This window comes from Rhinoraja longicauda, chromosome 37, assembly GCF_053455715.1.
Source record: "Rhinoraja longicauda isolate Sanriku21f chromosome 37, sRhiLon1.1, whole genome shotgun sequence".
Taxonomy (NCBI): Eukaryota; Metazoa; Chordata; class Chondrichthyes; order Rajiformes; family Arhynchobatidae; genus Rhinoraja; species Rhinoraja longicauda.
This window is the reverse complement of record NC_135989.1, coordinates 12,195,455-12,214,225: the sequence shown is the minus strand read 5'-3', so window position 1 is coordinate 12,214,225 and position 18,771 is coordinate 12,195,455. Positions and strand designations below refer to the sequence as shown.

Here is an 18,771-nt window from a genome sequence, read left to right as displayed (position 1 = left end):
TAATAAATTCCCCTGCTTCTGTCTTCAAGGGACCCACATTTGCCTTGACTATTTTTTTCCTCTTTACATACCTAACTTTAGACTTTAGAGATACAGCGTGGAAACAAGCCCTTAGGCCCACTGTGTCCGTGCTGACCAGTGATCACCTCATACAGTAACATTATCCTTACACACTAGAGACAATTTACAATTTTATCTAAGTTAATTAACTACAAACCTGTACGTCTTTGGTGTGGGTGGAAACCGGAATACCTGGAGAAAACCCACGCGGGCACAAAGAGAAATTACAAACTTTGTACAGATATCACCCGTAGTCTGGCGATATAAGGCAGCAATTCCGCCGCAGTGCTGCTCCATCGGATGGTTAAAAATGGTAATGTGAAGATGCGCCCTCAAGAACATCCCCCATCCCCTTCTGTTCCATAGACCAGGCTGTAGGGTTTGCATCGAGTAGATGGTCTATTTCACTTTACACCCGAGTTCCCCACTATCCTGGAAGCCAATCTTCAGCTTCTATACGTGATATTAAGAGCTAGTTGAATGGACAGGGTGCAGCAAATGTGGAACCAGAAATACCTATTTTAGTATTAAAGCTCTGTACTCCAGAACTAGGCACTCTTTTGACCAAACTGATCAAGTACCGTTACTGTTTTCTGATGCTCCATCTACAAGGAACTTGTCAGAAGTGTTATTGCAATACTCTCCACTTATCCAGCTTGGCTAATTACTGCTCAAATGACACAACCATCAGCAAAATGGTGGAGATATCAGTGTTATACTTCTTCTTTTGTGTCCATTATTCAAATGTTGGATTGCTATCATCGTCCGTCCTGAAAAGGGTGCAAGCTTCCGGCGACAGTCAGTGGGAGCCTCGCTTGTACAGTAGACGATGGTGGTGGCAGAATTAGCTCAGGACACTTCGTTTATAGCCCCGCTACGTGGACGCTTCTGTTGTGGGGCTATAATGCTATTAAATGGTATTTACTCTCCAATGCCCATTTGAATTTTTGCCAGGGCCATTTGACTCCAGGATTCATCACAGCCTCTGTCGTGTGGATAAAACACACTGAATTCCAAGGTGAGGTATGAATAATTGTCCTGGACATCAAAGACACATTTGACCAAATGCAGCATTGGGGTGTGGAAAAGCTCCAATGATTGCAGTCAAATCTTGCACAAATTAAGGCAGTTGTGGTTATGGAAGGACAAACATCCATTAGGTGCAGTATATCAAGTTGGAAGAATTACGAGGACTGAGTATGGACACAAAATGCTGGAGTAACTCAGCGGGCCAGGCAGCATCTCGGTAGAGAAGGAATGGGTGACGTTTTGGGTCGAGACCCTTCTTCACTGGCAAGTTACTCCAGCATTTTGTGTCTACCTTCAATTTAAACAAGCATCTGCAATTTTTTTCCTACTAGAACTGAGTGTTTGAATTGCTGGATAATAGGACAGGCACCAATTAAAGACCAAGTGTTACGAGGAGATTAGTTGGTGGAGATTTATAGTGAACCAGGATATAATTGCAGATGGTCCCCAGGGCAGTGTCTTGGGTCCAATCACCTTCATGAGCTTCAATTATGTTCTTTCCATCAAAAGGTCAGAAGTAGGATATTGGATTATGTTTGCAGTACTGAAGTTGGAGCAGTTCGTATGAGCAGAGAGAGAGAGACCACGACAAAGGCTTAAAGTGGCATGTAATGTTCATGGAGTCAACTAATAATGGTCTTCACCAAGAGTCATGACCCTTTACATTTAGTGGCATTCGCATCACCAATTTCCTTGGTCCCCATTGACTCGAGACTCGACTGGATCAGCTGCATAGATACTGTGCACACAGCAGCAGATCGGAGGCTATGCTCCTTGTGTTGAGTGACTTGTGATATGATGCTCCATCTAAAAGGCGCTTGTTGGAAGTGTGGGACACGGTTCACTTGCCTGGATGAGTGTTGCTTCACCATCATCAATGGCAAAGCAATCCAGTTGATTGGCACCCCAACCAATATTCCAAAACATCAATATCTTTCACAAATATACCGTATGTAGTACATTCCATCTGCAAAGTGTACCACAACTTGCTTACCTCAGCCATTCTAGCAGCACTTCCCAAGAGCACAAGTTCTTCCATGAAAAAAAGCAAGAAGAGTGGACTTTACTTTAGACTTTAGAGATACAGCGTGGAAAGAGGCTCTTTGATCCACACGTGACTAGTGTACACTAGTTCTATCCTACACGCTAGGGGCAATTTACAGAAGCCAATTAACCTACCAACCCGCACGTCTTTGGAATGTGGGAGGAAACCCATGCATTCACAGGGAGAACATACAAACTCCGTACAGACAGCACCCGTAGTCAGGATCGATCCCAGGTCTCTGGAGCTATAAGGCAGCAACTCTACCGCTGCGCCGCCATGCTGCCCATAGTAGTGTGAGTGAACAACGTTAGCTACAGGTTTCACCCCACCCACATCCTAATTTGGAAATATATATCTCTATTCTTTTATCATTGCTAGGTTAAAATCTTGAAACTCCCCAGTCAACACCTCTGTGAGCACTTTGACCAGAAAAACTGCAGTAGGATAAGAAGGTAGCAGTTGAGAAGTGCCAATAAATGCTGTCCTTGCTATGTTTCATCAAAATGACGGCTTTTCTGATACTGAATGTATGCCCAGATTTTGATGCAGGATTCCCTGAAGTCTAACCAACATGTTTTATTACTGCAAGTGCTAAACCTGCAAAACAAGCCAGATATCACCTGACAGGCAAAAAACCCACTGCAGATTTAGAGCACAGGAGGAGATTCTGTAGCCCATCATTATCTGTTCCAGATCTTTGCTAAAATACACTAATTAATTACATAGCAAGCACTCATCTCCTTTATGCGATACCTTTAAGGTCACCTGGAATAAATGCAGCATCTGCAAAGAGAAAAAAAATTGAGTTAATATCATAGGTTGATGACCTTTCATCAGACCTACCCAATTGACCTGAAATAGTTGAATTCTGTGTTGAGGGTTGTGCCTCGTCAGGACAGACACAAACTCCTGGAGTAATTCAGCGGGTCTGGCAGCATCACTCGATTAAAAGAATGGGGGGTGGGTAGAAACTGAAGGTGAAAAAAGGTCAGAAGAAATGTCTGATTTGTTCTGGCCTTTTCCTGCCTCCAGTCCGCCCCCCCCCTCCTACTTTCAGTCTGAAGAAGGGTTCCAACCCGAAATGTCCACTGTTCTTTTTCTCCAGAGATGCTGCCTAACTTGCTGTGTTATCCCAGGATTTTTTGTCTATGGCCAAAACTAGCATCTGTAGTTCCTTCCTACACGGTATAAACTAGCATCTGTAGTTCCTTCCTACACACCTCGTCAGGACTTGCTGCTTCTAGACTTTGGATTTCATTGGGAAAGTATAAGAGGGCATAGTTGCCTGCCTGCTCTCTCTGCTCCGGGGACTGGAAACATGCCACGTGGCATCGGCTCGTTGGGTAACCTGGAGGAAACCAGGGGGTGGTACAACGGGAGCCTTGCGCCATTGTCAGGCGATTGAGACACATGTTGCCGGTGCAACTAAGGTGCAATGGCGCCTGCTGAGTCTGCATCCAACCCGGTACCTCGCCTTGTAGCCGCTGCAAAGCAGTGCCTAATACCACAGCCTTCAAGTGTTTATTGCTCGCTTTCGTGCTGTCTAACGCAGCGCTATGCGCCAATTGCCACCACGGACGGAAAATAAATCTGAAATCTGATAGACTGTATGTTGAGAGTGTGAAATTGACTGTGTGAAGTGAGAGCAGGTTTGAAATTGGCATCAAAGGTGATGACCTTCAACGTTTGTGCAAAAGGAGTTGGGATGGGGCACAAGAGAGGTGGGAGTTGGGCGGGGGGTGGGGGGGGGGGAGAAGAAGAAAGATGTTTGCAGTAGGTGAAGTTTAAAATTGGAGAATTCAATGTGCACACTGTTGAGTAGTAAGCAACCAAGGCAGCATATGAGGTGCATTGTGGCCTCCCCCTGGCAATGGAGAATGTCTAGGACAGAAAGATTTGTACGTGCCCCAGCTATGGAGGGAATACAATGAAAGTTTCACATTCATAGTCCATTGCACTTTTAATTGCTGTTCTTTTTAGCTATTAAGACAGAGAACCAGACAAGTAATGTATCTTGAATAAATGTAATAGACAATAGGTGCAGGAATAGGCCATTCGGCCCTTCAAGCCAGCACCACCATTCAATGTGTTCATGGCTGATCATTCTCAATCAGTACCCCATTCCTGCCTTCTCCCCATACCCCCTGACTCTGCTATCCTTAAGAGCTCTATCTAGTTCTCCCTTGAATGCATTCAGAGACTTTGCCCCCACTGCCTTCTGAGGCAGTGAATTCCACAGATTTACAACTCTGACTGAAAAAGTTTTTCCTCATCTCCGTTCTAAATGGCCTACCCCTTATTCTTAAACTGTGGCCCCTTGTTCTGGACTCCCCCAACATTGGGAACATGTTACCTGCCTCTAACGTGTCCAACCCCTTAATAATCTTATATGTTTCGATAAGTCTTGTAATGTCTTGGTCTTTTCTTCCTTTATGGTAGATGATTCCAAATGTTTATCTCCCTCGGATGAAGAAATTTCCCCTGATCTAAACCAATCTACTTAATATTTTCCGTTTTCTGTCTTCGTGCAGTTACATCTTTTAATGTTATTCTAAACTTTTTCCAACTAATGTTTGGATTACAGATCTGTAATTCCTTGTTTTCCCTCTTTTTTAAATGATTGGTTACATTTGGTACCCTCTAATCTGTAACAAAGCACTCGAGTCTAAAATATTTTAAAAGATGACCAGCAATGTTTTTATTATTTTCTTCCTCTTGTATTCTAAGATCAACAGGTCTCCGAGATCAGGATTCGCACTTGAAGGCCATTTACATTTCCAACTGCAGGCACTTGGGAGAAAGACATGGGTTCATTTTCTCTTATTGGATCCTGCAGAACAGTGTCATTCAAATGATGCTTAAGTATCATGTTGTGTAATCCACTAAATGAATGAAAATGAGACTGGCTTACTGAAAGCATTCCAGGGCACAGTGGCACAGCGGTAGAGCTTGCTGCCTTACAGCGCCAGAGACCCGAGTTTGTTCTTGACTACAGGTGCTGTCTGTACAGATATTGTACGTTCTCTCTGTAATCGCGTGGGTTTCCTCCGGGTGCTCCGGTTTCCTTCCACACTCCAAAGACGTGCAGGTCTGTGGGTTAATTGGCTTTGGTAAAATTGTCCTTAATGTGTAGGATAGTGCTAGTGTAATCACTGGTTGGTGAGGACTTGGTGATCTGAAGAGCCATTTTTCTGAACTAAATATTCTCTAACTAAAAATAAGGGCAAATGGGTAAATTGTGACTTGGAAATGGTGGGAATAATTTTTTTTTCTTCCAAGAACCAAAAGAGAGCTACATCTCTTGCATTGTATAACATTTATTTCTGCTTTTAATTTCGAACATTCTTGGCAGTGCTTCTTGACTTTAGTGTATTGCTGGTTTTAAATATTGTAATAAAAAAAAAATAAGTGTACAATGTGTCCCGGGATTTGATGTTGGGGATTTCCAATGAATTGGTATCTGAGGTAGATGAGAAATTGGCCTGTCAAAACTGTTGTGATCTTAGTCATTAATGATTTTGAAACCACGTTAAAGACATCAAAAGCCAATTACGTATGGGTGGAGGTCTTGGATATTTCGGTGAAAATCTCAAAGTGCAGCTGCTGCAAATCTAAAACGACTACGGAAAAATGATGAAGCAACTCGATATCTGTGAGAAGAGAAACAGAATGAATGTGTAGAAAGGAACTACAGATGCTGGTATACACCGAAGGTAGACACAAAGTGCTGGGTTAAATCAGCCGGTCAGGCAGCATCTCTGGAGAAAAAGGATGACTAACATTTCGGGTCGGGCCTTTCTTCAGACTGAGACTGAAGAAGGGTCCCGACCTGAAATGCCACCCATCCTTTTCATCCAGAGAAGTTGCCTGGCCCGCTGAGCTACGCCAGCACCTTGTGTTTATCTACAGATTTAATGTTTCAGGTCATGACCGTTCAAAGAGCTTTCAACCTGAAATGTTAATTCTATTTTGCTTCCCCCAGGCATGCACTGACCTAACTATTTCCACCATTTTTGTTTATGTCTTAGATCATTTGTGTTTGCATCAGAAAAAATGCACCCATTGAAAATTGCCTTGAATATTTAATTTAATAGTTGTTGCTTTTCAGTTATTGAGCCAGATATTTAAAAACTGGAAAATTCATGCATTGGATACTTAGAGCTTCATATTCTCCTGTTCCTGGAGAGTTGCAAGTAGGTCATTTGTCAGCGAGTAGCTTCATTTGGTACACTGGCATCTTTCATACTGGTTAGCTGTTTGGATATGTCTCCAGTCAATTACCAAAGCATAATCTCCAGGAGAAGAATGACTGCATGTTCTTTGCATAGCCCCTACATATAATTTTAATATTGCATTCCATGAATAAAAAATGGAGCCGTGCCTTTGTGTTCAAAAGAGCTCCCTCTATGTTTTGCGTGGGCTTACGAATCTGCCAAATTTCATGGATAACAAGGAATAGTGTGGCATTATCTATAAGTCTAGGTTGTCTGTAAAAGCACTATATATATTACTTTAATTCCTTTAGACTTTAGAGATGCAGCGTGGAAACAGGGCCTTTGGCCCATTGAGTCCACGCCGACCAGCAATCACCCAGTATACCGACACTATCCTACACCGTAAGGTTGATTTTTATAACTTTACCGAAGCCGATTAACCAACTGACCTTGTCTTTGTTATGTGGTAGGAAACCGGAGCACCCGGAGAAAACCCACCTGGTCCCAGGGAGAACGTACAAGCTCCATACAGACAGCAGCCATAGTCAGGATCGAAGCTGGGTCTCTGGCGCTGTAGGGCAGCAACTCCACTGCTGCGTTACTGTGCTGCCCTTTAATTTAAAAAAATAATTTTTTGAAGACAAATACGATGATTTAAAGAACCAGTTCCATTGTGTAGCAAACCTTCTAATAATGAACCATAAATAGCAGTTTGTAAGCTAGAATAAAAAACGAAAATGCAACAAATACTCAGCAGGTCACGCCTCATCTGTGGAAATAGAAACCGAGTTAATGTTTTGTGTTGAAAGCCATTCATCAGAACTGGGAAGGAGTGACAAGAAGCTTGATAAGCCTCCCTGAAAGCTATAACTGAGAGCAGCAGCTTTACAGTGTAATGTCAAACATCCTTTTTAAGTTTAGCTTTAGTTTATTGTTGTCACGTGTACTGAGGTACAGTGAAAAACTTTTGTGTGCTATCCAGTCAAATAAAAGACTATATATGATTACAATCAAGCTGTTCACAGATAAAGAGTATAACATTCAGTGCAAGATAAAGATCGCTTAAAGATAGTTCAAAGGTCTCCAGTGAGGTAGATCGGAGGTCAGGACAGCACTCTTGCTGGTGAGAGGATGGGTCAGTTGCCTGATAATAGCTGGGAAGAACCTGTCCCTGAATGGGAGAGGGGGCAGAATCCCTCTTGCCGAAGGGGAGAAGAGTGAGACTGGTCTTTGATTATGCTGGTGGTCTTGCTGAGGCAGCGTGAAGTGTAGATGGAGTCAATGGAAGGGAGGTTGAATTGCGTGATGGTCTAGGGTACGTCCACAGCCCATATACATACCTCCTCCCTCTGTGGGAAAAGTTGCCCCTTGGGTTCCTATTACATCTTTCACCTTGAACCTATGTCTTCAAGTTCTTTATTGCCTGGGGAAAAGACTGTGCGCATTCACCTTATATATACCTCTGTAATATCATCCTTCATTCTCCTAAGCATCAAGAAATAAGGTTCTAGCCTACACAACCCCTCCCTATAATTCAATACCTGGAGTCCTGGCAACATCCTTGTAAATATTTTCTGTACTTTTTTTCCCCACAGATTAATGTCATCTTTTTGTAGCTTGTTGATCAAAACTGAACACAAGCCTCCAACTGTGGCCTTGTAAACAGTGTGTACAATTACAGCATAAAAGGCTGACTTCTAAGCTCAGTACACCTTACCGATGAAAACCAATGCACCAAAAGCCTTCATCATCCTTTCCACCTGTGGCATCGGAACTATCTCTTGGGTCCCTGTGTTCTACAGCAATCCCCAGGCCCATACCGTTCACTTTGACAATCCCACCCGAGCTTGATTTCCCAAACTGTAATACTCTGCGCTAATCTGAAATAAATTCCATTTGCCATTACTCGTTTCGCTCACCCAGCTGATCAAGATTGGAATTCGGATCTTCGGTGCAAAGATGTTGAAAAATCCAAGGGATGTGGGTTTATTTTTAAGGATCCGCCCATATGAGGCTTGGTTGCTACTTATAGGTGACACCACTCTTGGTGACATGGGTCTCGGTTCTATTAGCTTTCTCTATCTGGCACAGGTTAGTGTGGGAAGACTAATAAGTTGTCTGAGTTGTGGGGCAGATACAGGCGGGGCTTAACAATTTGACCAAGTTCTTTGTATGTTTAAATTCTATATCCCTTCTGTTTTTTCCCTTTCCTTATCTTAGCTCTCTCTTCCAGTCCTGACAATTGTTGCTGATTAGTCATTTGGTCCATCACAAACTTTATTTGATCCATTTATGCAAGTGGAGACCTAATGCAAATATTAATAGAGATGAATGATATATATCTGCCAAAATCTTTGTTTTGAACTTGGAATCAATTTCTATCTCTGGTTAGTTGGAAGAATTGTAAGTTGCAATTGTAAGGACTAGCATGTACAGTGGGTTAAGAAACACTCCCAGATTTATCCATACGAATGGTACATTGCACAACTTATTCTTTAAAATGTTCTATTCAGGGCTTTATTCAGTTGCTTTTGAACAAGAACGTATGGTGGAAAGTTTAGTTGCAAATGAACTTCAGTGAGTCTCAAGTTAGCTCCAACCAGCAGAGTGGACAGCAAAATAGGCAACTGTTAAACACAACTTCAACTAGAAATATTGCTAGACAGAACAAATTCTCAACCTACTCAAGTATCAAACACACTCAAGTATCAAACAGAAAGAATGCCAAACCACACAGGCAGGTTTTTGTGGTGATGACAATAGCTTGGTCATGGGGATGGGTTTCTCAGAAGCAACTAGCAGGAGCAAAGAGGAATAAAGTTCCTGTGATTGGAAACAGAACTTGCATAACTGTGGTAGTGGAGTGATTACATTTGAGAATGTTCAAGTGGAATTGAGCAGTGAAGCATCTTGGAGAGGATTTAGGCAGGGGGGGAGGAGGGTGGATTATAGAGGTGGAGAAGGTCATGATCACGGAGGGATTTGATTAAAATATAAAAATGAAACCATTGATTAATGTGAAGCCAGTGCAAGCTAGCACAGTCATTTTGAGTGATTGGAGCACAGTTGTAGGAAACCACATATTCATATGGACCAGAATTAGGAGTACTGCAGGAAAGGTAAGAGTCATGGTTTGTAAAACAGCATCTGCAGTTCCTTGTTTCTATACTAAGAGGCGTGCGGATGGATTCACCAATAAATGAGATGAGATGGAGCAGAGAATGATGAAGTTTTGGGAGTAGAGATGAGTAATATAAGACTTTAACCTGACATCGTGTATTTCACAAAACTGCGAGCCGTCTGAATCAACTTCAGAGAACTGCCAAAGAGCAGGATGGAACAGGTGGCCAGTAAGACCTACAGGCTTGTAGGTTCATTGGCTTGCTATAAATGTAAATTGTCCCTAGTGTGTGTAGGATAGTGTTAGTGCGCGGGGATTGCTGGTCGGCACGGACCCGGTGGGCCGAAGGGCCCGTTTCAGCATTGTATCTCTAAACTAAAAAGATGGATTAGCATGTAGAAGAGAAATGGGCAAAGCATTACAACAATAGCTACATCTTTAATTTAAAAAAAACATCTTTGGGCATCCTAAGTTTGTGGGAAGCACTTTATGTGAAAATATTGCACTACATAGGGGATAATGGCAAATAGATTATCTTCAGATAATTAATATCATTCAGCAAGTCACCAGCATGATTGAAAACAATATTATACAGTTAACTCTATTTTGTCTGGGTATAGTGTTGCAGTTCCTTATTTCTACACAAAACTCAGTGTAGTTGACACTACACAGCCTCTTTGACTTAGAACTACCTATCATGTTTTTTTGTAGAAACAAGGAACTGCGGATGCTGGTTTACCAAAGACACAAAAGGTTGAAGTAACTCAAGAGGCCAGGCAACATCTCCGGAGAACATGGATAGGTGGTCCTCTCTGTGTATGTGTGATTGCATTATGTAGAAACAAGGATCTGCAGATGCTGGTTTGCGCAAGAGGACACAAAGTGCTGGAGTAACTCAGCGGTCAGGCAGCATCTCTGGAGAAGGCGGATGGCGATGTTTCGGCTCGGGACCATTCTTCAGGTCAGAAGAGTTTCGTCTATCCATGTTCTCTGGAGATGCTGCCTGGCCTCTTGAGTTACTCCATCTTTTTGTGTCTTTCCTATCATGTACATGCCTTTAAGAGACGGGAAAGATTATTAAAGTTCAAGGAGGAAAAGGGAACTGTGAAAAATTTGTCTTGCCTGCATTGATAGTTTGAGTATTGATGCTTCTGACTTAAAAGTGAATATCTTTATTTTTGTAGGTCGCATTTACTTCTTCAATCATATATCTAACAAGAGTCAATGGGAGCGGCCTAAAGCGGGTGGAAATTACAATTCTGTCGAGCCTGACAAAGTCCGGTGCTCGCACCTCCTGGTGAAGCACAAGCAGTCACGCCGTCCGTCCTCATGGAGGCAGGAGGAGATCACACGCAGCAAAGAGGAAGCGCTGGAAACATTGAATGGTAAGTGGATGGCAAATCACACCTCGCTGAACCCACAAAGCCTCCCACCTACCATCAACTGCTGACATGCAACAACAGGACTGGAGGCCATAGCCTCGGAGTTAAAGGGTGTTCTATTAGGAAGGAGATGAGAATTTTCTTTAATCAGAGGGTGGTGAATCTGTGGAATTCCAAGCCACAGAAAGCTGTGGAGGCCAAGTCAATGGATATTTTTTTAGGACGGTAGATTCTTGATTAGTATGGGAGCCAGGGATTATGGGGAGAAGACAAGAGAATGGGGTTAGGAGGGAGAGATAGATCGGCCATGATGGAATGGGGGCTAGACTTGATGGGCTGAATGGCCTAATTCTGCTCTTATAACTTATGATTTTATGACATTGTATGCCACGGTTAAATAGTGGTCCCCACTCCTTTGTTGGGTCTAAAGAAGAGTCCTGACCCAGAGGCGCCATCTGTATATTTCTCCCCATATATGCTGCCAGGGCCACTGAGCTCCTCCAGTTTGTTTTTCGTTCAAGGCTCCACAAAAGGCCGGCAAGCAGTGGCACAGCGGCTGCCTTACAGCGCCAGTAACCCGGGTGCGATCCTGGCCTCGAGCGCTGTCTATATGGAGTTTGCGCGTTCTTCCCGGTTTCCTCCCACATCCCAAAGATGTGTGGGTTTGTAGGTTAATTGGCCTTCGTAAATTGCCTTTAGTGTGCAGGGAGTGGATGAGAAAGTGGGATAACGTAGAACAAATGTGAACAGGTGATAGATGGTCGGCATGAACGTGGTGAGCCGTAGGGCTTGTGTCCATGCTGTATCTAAACTAAACTGCAGACTCTTGTGTTTCTGTTAATGCTATGTTTTTTTCCGTTGAATGGACAAAAATCAAAGGAGAAAAAGCGTAAATTGGAAATTATACCTTAAATTTGCAAAGAGGAATGAAAATGTGTCTTGATTTAAAATACGGAATGTCATTTGTGCTGTTTCTAAATATGTCATTCAATATGAAGATAAATTCAGTTTAAAGCAAATCTATTACAAGAACACAAGAAAACTGCTGCCTTGATTTTTGTAGTGAGCTTATTGATGTCTCTTAAATATAGAGACGTTGCCAGTGAGAAATCAAATGAGTTTTGAAATACAGCAGATTTTAATTTAGTTTGTGAAAATAGTAGATTAAAAGTGAAGCAGCAGTAGCAACAAACCAACTTGCTGTTGTGTATTTGATTTTATGCAGTAAAACATCCCAAAGTGTTTTGAACTGAGAACTGACGCTGAACTATGCAGGGCATGAGAGCTAATGTCTGGAAAGTTTGGTAGATCTAGGTTTTAAGAATAATCTGTACATCTTAATATCTTTTAACGTTTAAGCTGAGGGATTCCAGGATTTATGACCATGCCAATTGAAGACAGCCAAAAGAAATCAGAGTGATGACGTTAGTGGGTCTTTGTGAAATCGGAGTTAAACTGCAGTTATGAGCTTTCCAGGGATTGAAGGAATTACAGTGGTAGGGAGGGTAGGTCCAAAGGTTGATTGAAAGCAAGGATGAGAACTTGAAGATTGGTAATAACTGATAATCAGTGATTATCAGAGCTGGGAATCAGAGGGTGAAATATACTCTGTCCATTAGAACATGAGCAGCTGGGTTTGGATGTTAAACTAACAGGTGGATAGTTTCCTGCTTTTTTTTTTTCTTGCTTCCTCTGACATAGTGGTGTTATGATCACTGTCTTCCAATCTGTAGGATTGATTCTGGAATGCACAGTTTTTTGGAAGTTAATCAATACATCCACTCTCCAAAGTCAGCTCTTTCAAACCTCTGGATGTAGGTGCACAGATACTTGGGATTAGGCTCATTAACTTCTCCAGTGGTATTTCTTTACTCAACCTAATTTCTTTTAATTCCTCGTATTGGTTCTCCAATATTTCTGAAATCTGGTTTGTGTTTCCCCCATTAAAACAGACAGGCACAAGCTATTTATTTAATTCCTCTACCACTTCCTTATCCACGATTAAAGATTCCCCCATCCGTGTTTACGTAGTTCATATTTATCTTTACTGGCCTTTTCCTTTTTATGCACCTGTTGTGCTTCCAGTTTGTTTTTCTTGCTAGTTTACTCTTGTATTCATTTTCTCTTGGATTATTGATTTTGTGGTGATCCTTTGTATATAAACCTTGCACTGTCCCACCCCTCCCCCCCAGCTCTGTGAAAGGTTTCTCATTCCACAGATGCTTCTTGAGTTATTCCAGCATTTCCATACTTTGTGTCATACCTCTTTAAGTATAGTTGCACAATTTACCCCAGCCTACCTAGCTGGTGGTTAATCTGTGGAATTAATTGCCACAGACGGCTGTGGAAGCCAAGTCAATGGATAATTTTTAGGCTGAGATTGACAGTTTCTTGATTAGTAGAGTGTGGGGGGTTATGGGGAGAAGGCAGGAGATTGGGGTTGAGAGAGATAGATCAGCCATGATTGAATGGCGGAGTAGACTTGATGACCCAAATTTCCTAATCCTGCTCCTATATCATAAACTTTATTTATAATCACCGCTTTATTTTAATTTGCTTAAATTGAACATCCATTTTCAATTAAGCTACACTTTCACACATAATGTGAAATTCTATCCCAATTACGATTGCTGTTTGTAGGAGATCCTTTATAACAAGATTATTGTGCAATGAGAAAGCTAATTAATTAGATCGAAAATAGTTTGTTCCCTAGTTGGTTGCTTAACATGCTGATCTGGAAATCTATTCCGTGTTCATTTCAGGAATTCATCCGCTAGGATATTAATTTTGATTTGTTCAATCTCTATCTGGAGAAAAACCATCCCCATGAACGCTGCATTACCCTTGTTACATGAACCTATAATTTCCATATTTATATCACACGGTGTCTCAGTACTAGTTTTTGGGAGGTCTGTGAACAGCTCCCACCAATGGTTTCCAATGGTAACTGCTGATGCCAACCCTTATACGCCTACAGGAAAGGTCTCGACCTGAAACGTCAGCCATTTCTTCTCTCCAGAGATGCTGCCTGACCCGCTGAGTTACTCCAGTATTTTGTGTCTACCGGGCGATGTTATAGGGAGGGTTTGATCAGACAAACCGCTCCGCTGGATGCTGACCTCTGCAGCTGTCTAATCGCTGCCCGAACAGCAGCTTCAGGTTTACAGTGGTCATCCATTGACATTCTGGACTGTAGCCATCGCCCGCACAAAGCAGCAATTCATTCACTCAAACGTTTGTTTTTCTTTTGCATTGCCAACAATCCGGAAAACCAAGCTGGTTTGGGAAGTGCAACATATTCCTGCTTGAGGAGCAACAGGTTACAATGCAAAAGAAAATCGTAACGATCTCCCTCACTCACCGAAGCATAAAGCAATAAAACCTACAAAATCATCTTGTACAAATTAACCATAAATACACCAAATTAATATTTTTAACGCAGTATTTTCTTACCTCTACGAAGCAAAACTGGAAAATATGGATGAAACGCAGGTCTGTATACACACAGCAGATCAGCCAGCGAGAATGTTTAGGCCCTGTGACCTATGGCCAGCGCATGCTCAGTCGAGATACCAAACTCGCTTATTAACACTGCTACCCCATTTCCTTTTTGCCTCTTGAATATCCAGGAATATTTTAGTCTAATTTTGATCACAACATCCATATTTCTGTGCCTTGCATTCACCCACCTAATGAATGCAGAGTGCTTTGGATAAAGTGCATTTAAATTTGTAATTCTTCCTTCCCCCCCCCCCCCCCAAAAAAAAAGTTTTGATCGCATTTGGTGCTTGCCTCTGTATTCACCACCTGTTTATTTTGCTTACTATATTTCTATTTTCCAACTTTGATTCTCTCTCTCCTGGCTCTCTTAGCCTCTCCTCACAGCCAGGTTTGGGAACAGCTCCGTCCAAGACCGCAAGAAATTGTGGAGAGTTGCAGTCATAGCCCAAACCATCACACCACCATATGCCCTTCCATCGACTGTATCCACCTTAATGCTGCCTGTGCAAGGCCGCCAGCATAATCGAGGACAGGTCTCATCCTGGCCACTCCCTCTTCTCCCCTCTCCCATCAGACAGGGGTCATTTTAACATTGAGTTCATTCTTGATATTGTGTTACAGGAGCAGAATTAGGCCATTCAGCCCATCAAACCTACACAGTTTTGTCTTTCTCCACCCCAATCTCCTGCCTTCTCCCCATAATCCATGACACCCGTACTAATCAAGATAGACATAAAAAGCTGGAGTAACTCAGCGGGACAGGCAGCATCTCTGAAGAGAAGGAATGAGTGACGTTTCGGCTCGAGACCCTTCTTCAGACTGGTTAGGGATAAGGGAAACGAGAGATATAGACGACGATGTGGAGAGATAAAGAACAATGAGTAAAAGATATGCAAAAAAGTAACGATGATAAAGCAAACAGACCACTGTTAGCTGTTTGTTGGGTGAAAACGAGAAGCTAGTGCGACTTGGGTGGGGGAGGATAGAGAGAGAGAGAGAGGGGGAATGCTGGGGCTACCTGAAGTGAGAGAAATCAATATTCATACCACTGGGCTGTAAGCGTACTAATCAAGAATCTGTCAATCTCTGCCTTAAAAATATTAATTAACGGCCTCCAGAACAGTCTAGGACGAAGAATTCCACAGATTCATCACCTTCTGACTAAAGAAATTCCTTCCTCGTATCCTTTCAAATGGTACGTCATTTTATTCTGAGGGTATCGCGTCTAGTCCTAGACTCTTCCACTTTGAGCCATTGGTTTAGTTTAGTTTACAGATACACCGTGGGAAAAGGCCCTTCGACCCACCAAAACTGTGCCGACCAGTGATCCCCAGGCACTAGCACTGTCCTACGCACTAGGGACAATTTACAATTTTTTACCAAATGTAATCAACCTACAAACCTGTACGTCTTTTGAATGTTAGAGGAAACCGGAGCACCCGAAGGGTCTCGACCCAAAACGTCACCCATTCCTTCTCTCCCGAGATGCTGCCTGGCCCGCTGAGTTACACCAGCATTTTGTGTCTGCCACCCGGAGAAAACCCACGCAATAGACAATAGGTGCAGGAGGAGGCCATTCGGCCCTTCGAGCCAGCACCGCCATTCAATGTGATCATGGCTGATCATTCTCAATCGGTACCCCGTTCCTGCCTTCTCCCCATACCCCCTGACTCCGCTATCCTTAAGAGCTCTATCCAGCTCTCTCTTGAATGCATTCAGAGAATTGGCCTCCACTGCCTTCTGAGGCAGAGAATTCCACAGATTCACAACTCTCTGACTGAAAAAGTTTTTCCTCATCTCAGTTCTAAATGACCTACCCCTTATTCTTAAACTGTGGCCCCTTGTTCTGGACTCCTTAATAATCTTATACGTTTCGATAAGATCTCCTCTCATCCTTCTAAATTCCAGTGTATAAAAGCCTAGTCACTCCAGTCTTTCAACATACGACAGTCCCACCATTCCGGGAATCAACCTAGTAAACCTACGCTGCACGCAGGTCAGGGGGGAATGTAAAAACTCCGTCCAGACAGCACCCGTAGTCAGGATCTAACCCTGGTTTCTCTGGTGCTGTTAGGCAGCAACTGTACCACCAAGCCACTGTGCTCACATGTTGTGAATAAAATATGACAACATTAAAGCTTGGGAGATAAATTGGAAATACAAAGTGAAACAGAAATGTGGTTGTTCTGTCACCAAACTGATAACTTTTGACCTTTGAAATTCTCAAGTGTCCCTTGTATTTTGTCCTGCCGCATATTTTCAAGCATAACCTCAGCATGAGGCTATTGATTTTGTTGCAGCAGACTGCAGATTAAATGTAGAGCCTATTGTGAATTGGCACTTTACGTGCTGCACTCATGGTTCGGGTTAAGCACTCTCCCTTCTGTCAGCACGATTGCTGTGAAAAATTATTGGGCCAGATTCCGCTTTCGTGACACCTACAGTGGTAGAACGGGGTCTTTTTTTCCCAGGATTAATTGGATATTATATCTGACTATCAGTCTCCTAATGTAATCTTTTAGTGCTTCATTGGTGTGGGACAATAACGGGATATCCAATTGCATTCTGTTATTGCATATTGTTATTAATGTTCTGATAGCACAATATCGAGCTATTGATCAGACTACTGTGAACTTTTGTGTCTTTATTCAGAGTATATCCAAACGATCAAATCTGGAGATTCCTCATTTGAAAGCTTAGCATCCAAATACAGCGATTGCAGCTCTGCGAGAGAAGGGGGAGATCTGGGCTATTTTGGCAAAGGTAAGATGTGATGTCTTTATCATGTAAGTGGCACCGGTAGTTTACTGCTTCCACCTACACTGAAGTGATTGCAGTGATAATCTAACAGTAACGCCATGCAACGAGACACGAACGGGAACTTTTCAGATTTGATTGCTGTCAGCTTCCTATTTTGAACAGGCAGACCCTTTACTGATGCCCACACAGATACTACAAGATGCACAGGGATTACATTCTGTTACATTACATTACATTATCTGAATGGTGTCAAGTTAAGAAAAGGGGACGTACAACGAGATCTGGGTGTCCTCGTGCATCAGTCACTGAAAGGAAGCATGCAGGTACAGCAGGCAGTGAAGAAGGCCAATGGAATGTTGGCCTTCATAACACGAGGTGTTGAGTATAGGACCAAAGAGGTCCTTCTGCAGTTGTACAGGGCCCTAGTGAGACCACGCCTGGAGTACTGTGTGCAGTTTTGGTCTCCAAATTTGAGGAAGGATATTCTTGCTATTGAGGGCGTGCAGCGTAGGTTTACTAGGTTGATTCCCGGAATGGCGGGACTGTCATATGTTGAAAGACTGGAGAGACTAGGCTTGTATACACTGGAATTTAAAAGGATGAGAGGGGATCTTATCGAAACATATAAGATTATTAAGGGGTTGGACACGTTAGAGGCAGGAAACATGTTCCCAATGTTGGGGGAGTCCAGAACCAGGGGCCACAGTTTAAGAATAAGGGGTAGGCCATTTAGAACGGAGATGAGGAAAAACTTTTTCAGTCAGAGAGTTGTAAATCTGTGGAATTCTCTGCTTCAGAAGGCAGTGGAGGCCAATTCTCTGAATGCATTCAAGAGAGAGCTAGATAGAGCTCTTAAGGATAGCGGAGTCAGGGGGTATGGGGAGAAGGCAGGAACGGGGTACTGATTGAGAATGATCAGCCATGATCACATTGAATGGTGGTGCTGACTCGAAGGGCCGAATGGCCTACTCCTGCACCTATTGTCTAGTCTATTGTGTCGTAGGGTTTACACCAAACTATTTCCAACTCTTTCTTCCAAGAAAGTAGTTCATGCAATTTTGAAATGTTGTTGTGGTTGCCTTCCTTGTTTGTGACCAAGATGGCACTGGTTTAGAATAAATGTAGCTTATCTTAGCTTAGACATAACAGTGTAGAAACAGGCCCTCGATCACCTGTCCGCTCGTTCTATCCTACACACCAGGGCCAATTTACAGAAGCCACTTAACCTACAAACTTGCACATCTTTGAAATATGGGAAGAGACTGGAAATATGGGAGGAGAGGAAACCCACGCGGTCACAGGGAGAACATACAAACTCCGTACAGACAGCACCGTAGTCAGGATGGAATCCGGGTCCCTAGCGCTGTGAGGCAACGAATCTACTGCTGTGCCACTGCCACTCTTAAATCTATTCTGGTTGATTTTTTTTTGTCCCTTCTCTTCCTTTGCCTTTTCAAAGTACTGACTTTTCCATTGAAACTCTAAGCATCGTATAAATAACAGATGAACCTGATTATTCACCTTGATTCTTTTGTATATCTCCTTCATTCTATGCTTTCTAGTCCTTAACACTTCAATCTTATCCATCTATACCCTTTATGATTGAAACGCCTCGACAGATTTCCTTGCAACCTCTGGTGTTCCAAAAACAATCCCATT

At 42.7% G+C, this 18,771-nt stretch overlaps 1 protein-coding gene across 2 annotated transcripts in view; it reads left to right on the top strand.

Moving 5' to 3' along the window:
- Positions 1–18,771, top strand: part of pin1 (peptidylprolyl cis/trans isomerase, NIMA-interacting 1) — a 35,251-nt gene that overhangs the window by 4,145 nt on the left and 12,335 nt on the right. Inside the window, exons 2-4 of one of the 2 annotated variants that reach the window (XM_078429509.1) lie at positions 1,015–1,078; positions 10,654–10,854; positions 17,005–17,115. In XM_078429509.1, the coding sequence (XP_078285635.1) occupies positions 1,015–1,078; positions 10,654–10,854; positions 17,005–17,115 (376 nt within the window). The remainder of the gene's footprint in view (positions 1–1,014; positions 1,079–10,653; positions 10,855–17,004; positions 17,116–18,771) is intronic. The other variant, XM_078429510.1, reaches the window with a different exon arrangement.